Source organism: Ascaphus truei, chromosome 2, assembly GCF_040206685.1.
Source record: "Ascaphus truei isolate aAscTru1 chromosome 2, aAscTru1.hap1, whole genome shotgun sequence".
Classification (NCBI taxonomy): Eukaryota; Metazoa; Chordata; class Amphibia; order Anura; family Ascaphidae; genus Ascaphus; species Ascaphus truei.
In genome coordinates this window covers 189,498,185-189,510,071 of record NC_134484.1, presented here as the reverse complement: position 1 = coordinate 189,510,071, position 11,887 = coordinate 189,498,185, and the positions used below count along the sequence as shown (strand labels likewise).

At 44.8% G+C, this 11,887-nt stretch overlaps 1 protein-coding gene across 1 annotated transcript; it reads right to left on the bottom strand.

The window, feature by feature from the left end:
* Nucleotides 1-1,061: 1,061 nt before the first annotated feature.
* LOC142488172 (uncharacterized) lies at nt 1,062-2,496 on the bottom strand. Its single transcript, XM_075588545.1, has 2 exons — nt 2,423-2,496; nt 1,062-2,059 (listed from the first exon to the last, which is right to left on the bottom strand). Exons 1-2 carry the CDS (start codon nt 2,469-2,471, stop codon nt 1,062-1,064), a joined length of 1,047 nt encoding a protein of 348 aa, XP_075444660.1. The 5' UTR covers nt 2,472-2,496.
* Nucleotides 2,497-11,887: the final 9,391 nt, after the last annotated feature.

Genomic DNA, 11,887 nt, shown 5'->3' with positions numbered 1-11,887 from the left:
TATATATATATATATATATATATATATATATATAAATATATCTCTTATAAAAATATATATATATTTATATATAATATTTTTTTTTTTTTTATATTGCAGGAGTACACACAACATTGATGGCATTAAGTATACCTTGTATGAAACCTATTTAAATGGTGAGAAACATGATTGAATGAAGTAATAAACATTTGTTTAAGCACAATACTGTTAGAGTCTCATACTTAGGATATTTCTCAAACATTAGGCCTGTATTATTAAAATAGTGTGCTTTCACAAGGAAGCATGAAGTGTATTAGTTTGTGTATACCAGTTTATATAGTACTATATATATATATATATATATATATATATATATACATATATACACACACATATATACATATATATACACACATATATACATATATATACACACATATATACATATATATATATATACACATATATACATATATATATATATACACATATATACATATATATATACACATATATACATATATATATATATACACACTCACACACTCACACTCACACTCACACTCACACTCAGTGTGTGTGTGTGTGTGTGTGTGTGTGTGTATATATATTATTATACATTCTGAGATGTTATAGAAACGAACACACAACTGATTAAAGGACAAAATTACAATGGCCAAGCAAGGCAAAGGTAAGTAATAATTTACACATAATCCTGCTGTACACGTACAAGAAAGATGTTTGCACTTACTTAGGTGTTTTAATAATTGCATGTGACTAATATGCATATGCAATTCTTACATCAATTAACACACCCAAATGCAATGTTTTGCTGCAAAGTCAATGGCAGCTTCTCTAAACTTAGCAACTGGCTCCTGGTGGACCATTACTGAACAGACGATTACAACATAAATATTTATAACACAATTAATTATGAGTGTTAACATTTCCAAAACTTCACGTGTACAAGAACATAGTTGAAAGTTTGGAAACAACACAGTCTTCAGCATACATACAATAGTAATTAGATAATCTGAAGTCAACAAAACAAGGCCAAACACATATTTTCTGAATTATAACATTTATTTTTTTTGTTCCTTTTGCGAGCGAGTAACAGGCCTGCTTGTTGTCTCTTGAATTTTCCTTTTTCTTTTGCCACCAACTTTAGGCACAACAGAGCCACTTTGAGTGGCCTCTGGCACTTCACGGGCAGGGCTTGTGGCCAGTGACTGTTCACCTACGGGGCTTGTGGCCAGTGACTCACCTACAGGGCTTGTGGCCAGTGACTCACCTACAGGGCTTTTGGGCAGTGATTCACCTACAGGGCTTTTGGGCAGCGATTCACCTACAGGGCTTTTGGGCAGCGATTCACCTACAGGGCTTTTGGGCAGCGACTCACCTACAGGGCTTTTGGGTAGTGACTGTTCACGGACAGGGCTTGTGCCCAGTGACACATGTGAGCAAGTTGGTAGACACTGCACAAGTGATGGTTGGTCTGTTTCATGTGTGTCTTGTTTTGTTTTTGTCGCCTCCTTTGTAGGTGTCTGCTGCTGAATTTGTACAGATGGCAGCGGTAGGATGTCATCAGGAACCTGCACAGCAATGTCTGCTACTTGACCGGTAACATTTGGGCCTGGTGAATGAATATCAGATGAATGTGGTGAAAACTGACCTGCATGAACAGATCCTGGCTGGGAGGTGTTGAATTGTGGTACATTAGTCATTCTCCAGTAATTAGCTTGTGTTTGCTGAACAACTAATGCTTCGAATGAGGTGTTGATTTTTTGCAACTGTTTAGGCACTTCAATGAAGACTCTGTGGAGATGTGCCAATTGTGATACTGTTTCTTCCTGCAGTCCAATCATCCTTTCCAGCACTGTCATCATGTCTGAATGGCGACGATTTTCTGCGTCCACTATTTTTCCCTCTGAAGCTACAATTGCATCGTATGTGGAAGTTGATGGACGATTTGGCGGTACAACAGTTTCTATTGGCACCTCTTCATGGTCACATGATTGTATTTCAGTCTCTTCTGTGGCGTCATCCTCATCATACTCATCATCCTCATCACCATGATGTTCTAAAAAGAAATGTACACATTATTAAATGGCATGTTAATGTATGCTGTGTTACTATGTAATTGTACTGTGTCCTAAGTAACACCTAACATGTTAGCATACGTTTTATAACCTCATTAAAAACTACCTTGACTTACGAATAATGTTTGGACTCAGTATGAAATATGAATGAATGAAAAGTTGCTCTAAACTCAGAAGTCCTACATGATAATTAACATCACTAACACAATACATGTTGCCTTACACTTAATTTTCACTGACACTAAGTAATCCTATTTAAAGAAGATGTGCAAAACAAATAATGCACATGACAACATAACATATAGAAGAGCACATATTATATGGCCAGCAAATGATACACTCACCTTCTAGTAGTGTTGAGCTGGCTGACCCAGGTGAAGACACTTGTTCCATCTCAGGTGACACATGTCCTCCAGGGGCAACTATATATAACAATAACATAAGTTTTACATTTACATGTGTAAATATTGAACAAACACTTATTGTATGTTCTGTATTTATGATTAACTAACAACATCAGTTCCTTAACCGAAAATGTGTGTGAAAGTGAACATAAATAGTTGTAATAACACTGTACATGCCTGTGTACTTAGAATTTTTGAGTTCCCTAACATACAACATACTATGTTTCTGCAGTAAAGCGTGAGGATAAATAGATTAAATGAGTACATAAAAATCATATGTTGTGTAGTGATATCAGTATCATAATGTACATAACTATCATGAGATGACCATTCACAATGGTTATCATGAAGGTGGTCATATTGCAAAAAGTGTTGTTTTTGGTAGAGGATATGTGTGGTACATTAATCGAAGATGTGGCACACCTGAATGTGGCTGTGACTCAACAAGACAACACATGCAGTGTGTGATAATGTGTCTTTCATAGTAGTTCAACTATAGATATGAGTGAACTAATGTGTGACGTACGCTTTGATAAGTAATGAGTTGTTGGGGCATTTAGTAGCTAGAGTTAAGCTTTCAAATGAGTGTGATTAACTTCAGTTGTGCTATTCAGGTTGTAAGAAAGGTATTCCCTTCCCCAAAAAGCCTAATCAGCCACACCTTTCAATGACTTGAAACAGGTGCAAATGGTGTGAACTAAGTTGACCGTGAAATGAGGCTGTAATTAGTGTGTGTGCTGAACCCCACCCCCTCTGTTGAAGTGTATGCTGTGATGAGATATTAATTGCAGCTGCTTTAACACAATGGTAGATGAGCTAAGTAGTCATCTGCAGTGTTTAAGTTATGAAAACAATGACATAACATATGATACGTGTGCCTCATTATGCTGTCTGTATATGACATAAAGCAAAAATGGACCTTTTCATAAGCAACTATAGATGTGTTAGTGCCAGTGATGTTTGTAGGCCGTTACATGCAATTTCTTTGATGCATGCTTAAAATAGGCAGTAATGTCATGTTTGTCGGAGTAAAATCAATAAAATACACAATAATATGATACATATTTCTGTTCTGTACCTGTAGCTACTAATAATTTCTCATGAACATGTGTTACACATGTGTACTACCCTGTTGTTCCCCATCTTCGCCCACCATCAATTGCTTCCACTGCAGCTATGCATTTTGGGAATTCACATGTAAATGAGCACGCAATGGCACGTGCTATATTAGTTACTGCTTTTAGTAGGACTACTACATATATGTCTATTTTGAGATATATATATACAGAATCAGACATATACATATATAGATGCAGGTATGCTTATATTGTGAAGACAGTATAAAAAGCAGTGTAAATATGCAAAATAACTGTAAGCAACGACACGCCTAGTACAGTAATATTTATCACCTGCTGGAAATTGTGACGGATAAATTCCAATGTCACGGTCACCAGCCAAGCCTTCCACGACGACGGTAAGTAATTTTGGCCGAAGCAGCTCCTCCAATGGAGTCAATATGAGACGTTGTGGTGTGGGCCCACCTCCAGTGCCAGTAGCATGCACGCGTTGGTCTTGTATTTTCTTTTTCAATTTGGACCTAATATCATCAAATCTTTTCCGACAATGATACTTGTCCCTGACACTATTCCCACAGGCATTGACACCAATGACTATTGTGTCCCACATTTCTTTTTTGCTTGCTGCACTTGTCCGCCCTTGAAAAACATATAAAAGATATGAGGTAAATTAATAATAATATAAGCACCAGTTTCCTACACTGCTAGCTGTTCCAAGAGATAGCAAACATGCTGTTTTATGTGTAATATGTGCAGCACATGAGCATTCACTACTAAACCTATACATGTAAGCAAGGTTGCATTCATATTGTATGCAGTTCTGGCAAATTGACCGCCTGTGTTTATTTGTCCTTGTAAGGCATGATAAAAAGCTGTGTTTCCACACTAATGAACATAGAAAGATATTGTGTACCCATATTTGCATATGAACAAAACTCAGATGACCTAGGATCACATGTATTTGAATAATAAACGTAAAGTTACACTTACCTACTAAATGTCCATAGAGACTGTCATAGTGCTCCAGAATGCCAGTGACAAGAGCCCTATTTTCCTGGTCATTGAAGCGAGGATTACGTGGCTTCTCCACACGTTTTTTCCGAGCAGGTTTAGGGTCAGAGCTTGGCTGGTGCTGACTGGACTCTCCTTCTTCCAATGGAAGAGCCTCCAAAAGCTGGCCACCAGCAAGCACGCCACCACCAGACACCCCATCAGCAACTGCGCCACCAGCAGCACTCCCAGCACCAGCACTCCCACTCCTAGCACCAGCACTCACACTCCTAGCACCAGCACTCACACTCCTAGCACCAGCACTCACACTCCTAGCACCAGCACTCCCACTCCTAGCACCAGCACTCCCACTCCCAGCAACAGCACTCCCACTCCCAGCAACAGCACTCCCACTCCCAGCAACAGCACTCCCACTCCCAGCAACAGCACTCCCACTCCCAGCAACAGCACTCCCACTCCCAGAAACAGCACTCCCACTCCCAGCAACAGCACTCCCACTCCCAGCAACAGCACTCCCACTCCCAGCAACAGCACTCCCACTCCCAGCAACACCACTCGGTGCACCAGCAACATCACTCCCCTGAACAGTACGTTCACTCCGACGCGTACTCCCACGAGTAGCACTCCCACTCCCACCAGCATCACTCTTCCCACGCTTTGCGGGCATACTTCCAGCACTCACAAAAAACAGACAAGAAATGTACAGGCAATCACACGAAACACTTCCACATATAAAACAAGACAAAGATGTAAACAAAACAACAAAGGACAAAGCTCACCCAATACACAACAAGTCTCTCAGTCAATATGCAAATCTTCAATCGTCCAGCTCTGTGCGTCTCTCTCTCTCTCTCACTCCCAACAACACAGAGAATGATTAGCAGTACACGTTGCCTTTAAATATGGCGCGCAATCAAAAACATGCTTGTTTCGCCTGATTCAGCAAGATTTGTGATTGTGCAACCTAACAGCACCCCGCCACGCACGCCGATACACCTGTGTGTGATCGGCTCATCATCGTGAGAGTGGGCGGATTTGTTTTCTGGTTGATTTTGAATGTATTCGGCACTTACTGCATACGGAGAGGGAAAAACGCCAATAACATGACTAATCGATAAGCTTGCCGATTTCACATAATCGTCGCTTACTGCATGAGGCCCAATGTCCCCAAGGCCCATGGATGGTCCTGTCTGGCCACAGTTCTCACCGGGGGGTGGGGGTACACTAAGGACTAATCATGAGTCACTGGAGTACGACTCTAACCCCAATCCTAGACTGTTCAGCAACAATTCCCGGTCCTCCAACTCTATGAGTGCTCATGTTCGCCCGGAGGTCTCGCGTGAAGGGGGGGGTACTGTAAGGAATCCGCTCCATGGTTTACTGGTTGCCTTACCTTGCAGACCAGTGCAGTTCTGGATCAGCTCTCCTGAGGTTTGCTGCAGCCTGGATTCACTCATCAAAGCAATACACACTCCCTCTGGTATCTACTGCAGCTGTGCAGCCTATCACTGCAACCTAGACTTGCATTCATTCATTGGAGCAGTACCTTCACACACCCCTCCGGGGATTGGCCTGCTGGCCTTTAAGTACTGTCTTCCCATAATGCTCCCTGCCGAGCATAGTCCTTACTGGATGTCAACTGTTTTGCCACAAGCTCTCGCTTGTTCCCCTTTGCTGATACCAGGTCACGCCCTGCGTCCTTCAGCTTCCTTCAAGCCGTTTGTTCTCCAATGCTGATTCCAGGTTACGTCCTGCATCCTTCAGCTCCCTTCAAGCCGCTTGTTCCCTTATGCTGATACGGAGGTATTCCCTGCGTCCTTCAGCTTCTGTTCCCCTGTGCTGAAGCAGAGGTTTCGTCCCTGCGTTCTGCAGTCTCCTGGATTCCTGCACTGAAGCGGAGGTTTCCCTGTATCTACAGCTTCCTGGTTCCTGGGGCCTACTCTTTCCCTAATATAGAGAGGCCGTGTCCTGGTTCCTGCGCTGAAACAGTGGATTCCCTTGCCCGCTCAGGACTTTTGCGTTGTAGCACTGGTGCACCCGTGCAGCAAGACGGTGTGCTATTCTGGTCTGCCTACCATCTCCTGTGACCAGCACCATGGGCCATGGTCGTCGCTCGCGCAAAGGCCAACCCCGCGCTCCTAAGCTGAAGCGGGTCTCTCCTATCTCCTTATTGCCGAACTCCTGCATGGACAATGTTTATCCTGACGTCTCCTGTTCTGACCCTGGCTTGTACAACGACGACGCTGTCTTCTCCAATCCTGATCCTGCGACATATGACTACGAACTGCGCAATCCGGATCAGCCTGCGCGGTCTCAGGTCGGTGCTTTTACAACCCCACCTCAGCCTCGCGGTCCGACCCTGGTTTGTGGCGAGCAGAACCCTGACACTGAGGCCTGTAGAGTCTGTGATGTAACTCTTGGGTTTTTTGCAATTTCTCTGAGCATTGCACCGTCTGACCTTGGGGTGAATTTGCAGGGACGTCCACTCCTGGGAAGATTGGCAACTGTCTTGAATGTTTTCCACTTTTGAATAATCTTTCTCACTGTAGAATGATGGACTTTAAATTGTTTGGAAATGGCCTTATAACCCTTCCCAGATTGATGGGCAGCAACAATTGCTTCTCTAAGATCATTGCTGATGTCTTTCCTCCTTGGCATTGTGTTAACACACACCTGAATGCTTCAGACCAGCAAACTGCTAAAACTTCGGCTTTTATAGTGGTGGGTACACTTGCTGGTGATCAATAAATCAGGGGCATTTGATTAGCAGCACCTGTCTGTTACTTAGCATCTTAATTCCTATGGCTTCTCCATTTTGGCTTTATTTTTGTTAAATAAATCATGACACAGTGTAATATGTCATGTGTTGTTGTTCATCTGAGGTTGTATTTACCTAAGTTTTAGACCTGCTAAGGAACAGATGATTGTTATTATGTCCTGATATGTAAAACCATGGAATTCAAAGAGGGTGTACTTTCTTTTTCACGCAGCTGTATATGATGTGTTTCATATACTGCACCGACACACTTTATTCGAGCAAATACCCAGTATGTACCTGGCAGATACCTGGAATGCGCCGCTCCTCACCTCTGACAAGCCCCGTTGCGTTTGCCTTCCCAGCCATGGTTCATGCCTGGCTGACGGGCGGCTGATCTGTTAAATGATAATGATTAGGATTTAATAGGCTGCAATGCTTCGCGTGTCTACCAGATGGCATAAATTCATGAATTGTAATGCAGTATATATATATATACTGTGCAGTATTGCAGCCAGGGGGAATAAAATGCTTCAATCCCTGCCTGGAAAATAACCCAATGCACTCGGGCAGAAAACAGTCACAAACCTCAATACACCCGGGTATACCCGAATTCGTGGGACTAGCCGAGCTCGAATAAAGTGTGTCGCCAGTGTATATACAACTCAACCCCGATATAGCGCGGTCCTCGGGGGCCACCCGATCCGACTGGGCTATAACCGGGATCGCGATAATTTCTTTTAAATGGACACCGCGCGCCCGATCGGGGGGAGGAGGAAGGAAGAGGTGGAGTGAGGTGCCGACAGCCCTACACATCCCCAAGAATCCACCAGAATCCCAGCATTCCCCTCGCAGACTCACTTCCCCTAGCAGCTCCACATCGATCCCACCTCCCCAGCCACGCACCAATCCCCCCCAGCCACGCACCAATCCTGATCCTGATCCAGCAGCCCCACAATGCCCCAGCAGCTCCATATCGATCCCCCCCCAGCCCCGCACCAATCCCGATCCAGCAGCCCCACGATGCCCCAGCAGCTGGCACCAAAGGCAGGGGGTGAGGCTGTGTGCATGCTGTGAGTGTGTGAGTGTGTGCAGTGTTTTTTTTTTTTCTTTAATATTCGGGGTCCAGCTCAAACCGCATTATAAGCGGATCTGCGTTATAGCGGATGGCGCTATAACAGGGTTGAGCTGTATATATATGTAAATTTGTATGACACATGTAACTTTTTGTAATGAAAAAGTGGCGTAGCTAGACATGCGCGGGCCCCCGGGCAAAAAAATTCAGGGTCCATTAATATTTATTCTGATTGCGATTTGTTTTCTCCCTCCCCCATCCTGTCCCTAATCCTCTCTCTCATCATTCCTCCTCCTCATCTTCCTAATCATCTCTCCCCCTCCTCATCATCATCCTCTCTCCCGCTCCTCATCTCTCCCCTTCCTCCTCCTCATCCTCTCTCCCTCATCTCTCCTCATCATCATCATCATCTCTTCCCCTCCTCCTCATCATCATCCTCTCTCCCCTTCAAATCTCTCCCCCTCCTCATCATCCTCTCCCTCCTCCTCATCATCTCTCCCCCTCCTCCTTATTATCTTTCTCTTCTTTCCCTTCCCCCAGAGCATGTCTCTCTCCTCCACTGCCCAGCATGTCTCTCTCGTTTCCCCCCTCAAGCATCTCTCTCCTCTCCCCCCAGCATGTCTCTCTCTTTTCCCCCCTCCAGCATCTCTCCCTTCACCCCAGCATGTCTCTCTCCTTTCCTCCCAGCACATCTTTCTCTCTCCTTCCCACACAGAATCTTTATCTCCTCCCCCCACAGAATGTTTCTCTTTACTCTCCCCCCAGCATGTCTCTCTCCTGCCTTCCGAGCATTTCTCTCTCCACCCCCGCCATTACTTTCTCTCCCCCCCCACAACTCTCTCTTCTTACTCTGCTCATATTCTCTCTGTTCTCCCCTCATGTATTTATTTTATTTCCCTCTCATGTCTTTTTTCTCCCTCTTCTCTCACACATGCCTTTCTCTTTATTTAATCTCCCATATATTTTCCCCTGTCATCCTCTCTCTAACAACCTGAGGTTTCTTTTCCCAGCATATTTTTCTCTTCTCTCTCTTCTCCCCCTCATGTCTCCTTCTCTCTCTTCCCCTCCATCATGTCTCCTTCTCTCTCTCTCTCTTTTTGCTGCTCTCTCTCTCTCTCTCTCTCTCTCTCTCTCTCTCTCTCTCTCCTGCTCTCTCTCTCTCTCTCTCCTGCTCTCTCTCTCTCTTTACTGCTCTCTCTCTCTCTTTGCTGCTCTTTCTCTCTCTTTGCTACTCTCTCTCTCTCTCTCTTTGATGCTCTCTCTCTCTCTTTGCTGCTCTCTCTCGCTCTCTCTCTCTTTGCTGCTCTCTCTCTCTTTGCTGCTCTCTCTCTTTGCTGCTCTCTCTCTTTGCTGCTCTCTCTCTCTCTTTGCTGCTCCCTATCTCTCTCTTTGCTGCTCTCTCTCTATTTGCTGCTCTCTCTCTCTTGTTGCTGCTCTCTCTCTCTTTGCTGCTCTCTCTCTCTTTGCTGCCCTCTCTCTCTTGTTGCTGCTCTCTCTCTCACTCTCTCTCTTTGCTGCTCTCTCTCTCTTTGCTGCTCTCTCTCTCTGCTGCTCTCTCTCTTTGCCTCTCTCTCTCTCTCTCTCTCTCTCTCTCTCTCTCTCTCTCTCTCTCTCTCTCTCTTTGCTTCTCTCTCTCTTTGCTTCTCTCTATGTGCCTCTCTCTGCCTCTCTCCCTCTCTCTCTCTTTGCTTTTCTCTCTCTGCCTCTCTCTGCCTCTCTGCCTCTCTCTGCCTCTCTCCCTCTCTGCCTCTCTCTCTCTGCCTCTGCCTCTGCCTCTCTCTCTCTCTCTCTCTCTCTCTCTCTCTCTCTCTCTCTCTCTCTCTCTCTCTCTCTCTCTCTCTCTCTCTCTCTCTCTCTCTCTCTCTTTGCTGCTGTGTGTGTGTGTGTGTGTGTGTGTGTGTGTGACAGTATGTATCAGTGTGTGAGACAGTGTGTGTGTGTCAGTGTGTGTGTGTGACAGTGTGTGTGTGACAGTATATGTTTGTGTGTGTGTGTGTGTGTGTCAGTGTGTGTGTGTGTGTGTGTGTGTGTGTGTGTGTGTCAGTGTGTGTGTGTGTGTGTGTGTGTGTGTGTGTGTGTGTGTGTGTGTGTGTGTGTGTGTGTGTGTGTCATTGTGTGACAGTATGAGTGTGTGCGACAGTGTGTGTGAGCAGGTGGGGTACTGTGTGAGCAGGGGGGTACTGTGAGCAGGAGGGGGTACTGTGAGCAGGGGGGGTTACTGTGTCAGGAGGGGGGTACTGTGTGAGCAGGTGGGGTTACTGTGTCAGGAGGGGGTACTGTGTGAGAAGGGAGGGTTACTGTCAGGAGGGGGTATTGTGTGAGCAGGGGGGGGTACTGTGATCAGGGGGTGTACTGTGTGAGCAGGGGGTACTGTGTGAGTTGGGGAGGGGGGTAATTCTGTGTGGTCTTTTGGTTAACGTGAAAGATGCTGGCCTTTGAAGTGGTTGGGTGCATTGTGATCGTGGCCTTGAGTGCCCACAGTGCCGCCCAGAACTCACACAGCGCCCACAGCACACAGAGTTCCCACAGAGCACGCACAGTGCACAGAACCCAAAGCCCGCAAATAGCACCCACAGCTGCCCACAGAGCAGTGGCAGAGGCAGCACAATCCCATAAAGAGGATAGGTAGGAGATCTTCAGCTTATGTCCTATTCACTTATACAGTATTCTTCTGTTCTATTGTGCTGTTTTGCTGGGTTTGTGTTTTTATTTTATTTTAAGCTTTTATTAATGTTTTGTCCCAATTTTGCCCAAACCCCCCATCCCCCCACACCCCCCCCCCCAATTTTTATTTATTTATTTTTCATTTTAAAATGGGAGTCACGTTAATACCACGTTATATGCGGATTCGCGTAATAGCGGATCACGCTATAACGGGGTTAAGCTGTAATAATAACAATAGCATGTTCTTGTATAGCGCTGCTAGTTTTATGTATTGCTTTACAGAGACATTTTGCAGGCACAGGTCCCTGGAGCTTACAATCTATGTTTTTGGTGCCTGAGGTATAGGGACATAAAGTGACTTGCCCAAGGTCACAAGGAGCCGACACCGGGAATTGAACCAGGCTCCCCTACTTCAAACTCAGTCCCTCTCCCTAAAGGCATACAGTATATAAATAAATATATATTTATTGTGACATAGGCCCAGGATATTAGGCAGCTTTCTGTCAGATTTAGATCAGAAAGTGCAGCCTGAGAGTAAATGTGAACCATCCCACAGCTTCTCAGTTACAGAGGCTGGTGTAAGGGAAATCCAGATGATGAGTTCACAATGGTTCTAATTCCCCTCGCCTGCTCTCCTAATTGAGTAACAGGTATTTTGGCAGTTAGGTTTGTACGATACAAAGTGCTTTGTTTAAAACTGGTAACTGGAGATAGCCTGCCAGTGTGTTAGTTAGACATTGTTGTATAGTTAGTCTCCCTACCATGGAGTAGGCTTTCATCTTATGCTTTTTTTCCCCTTAAAGTGACAGTGTGCTGAAGGTTAA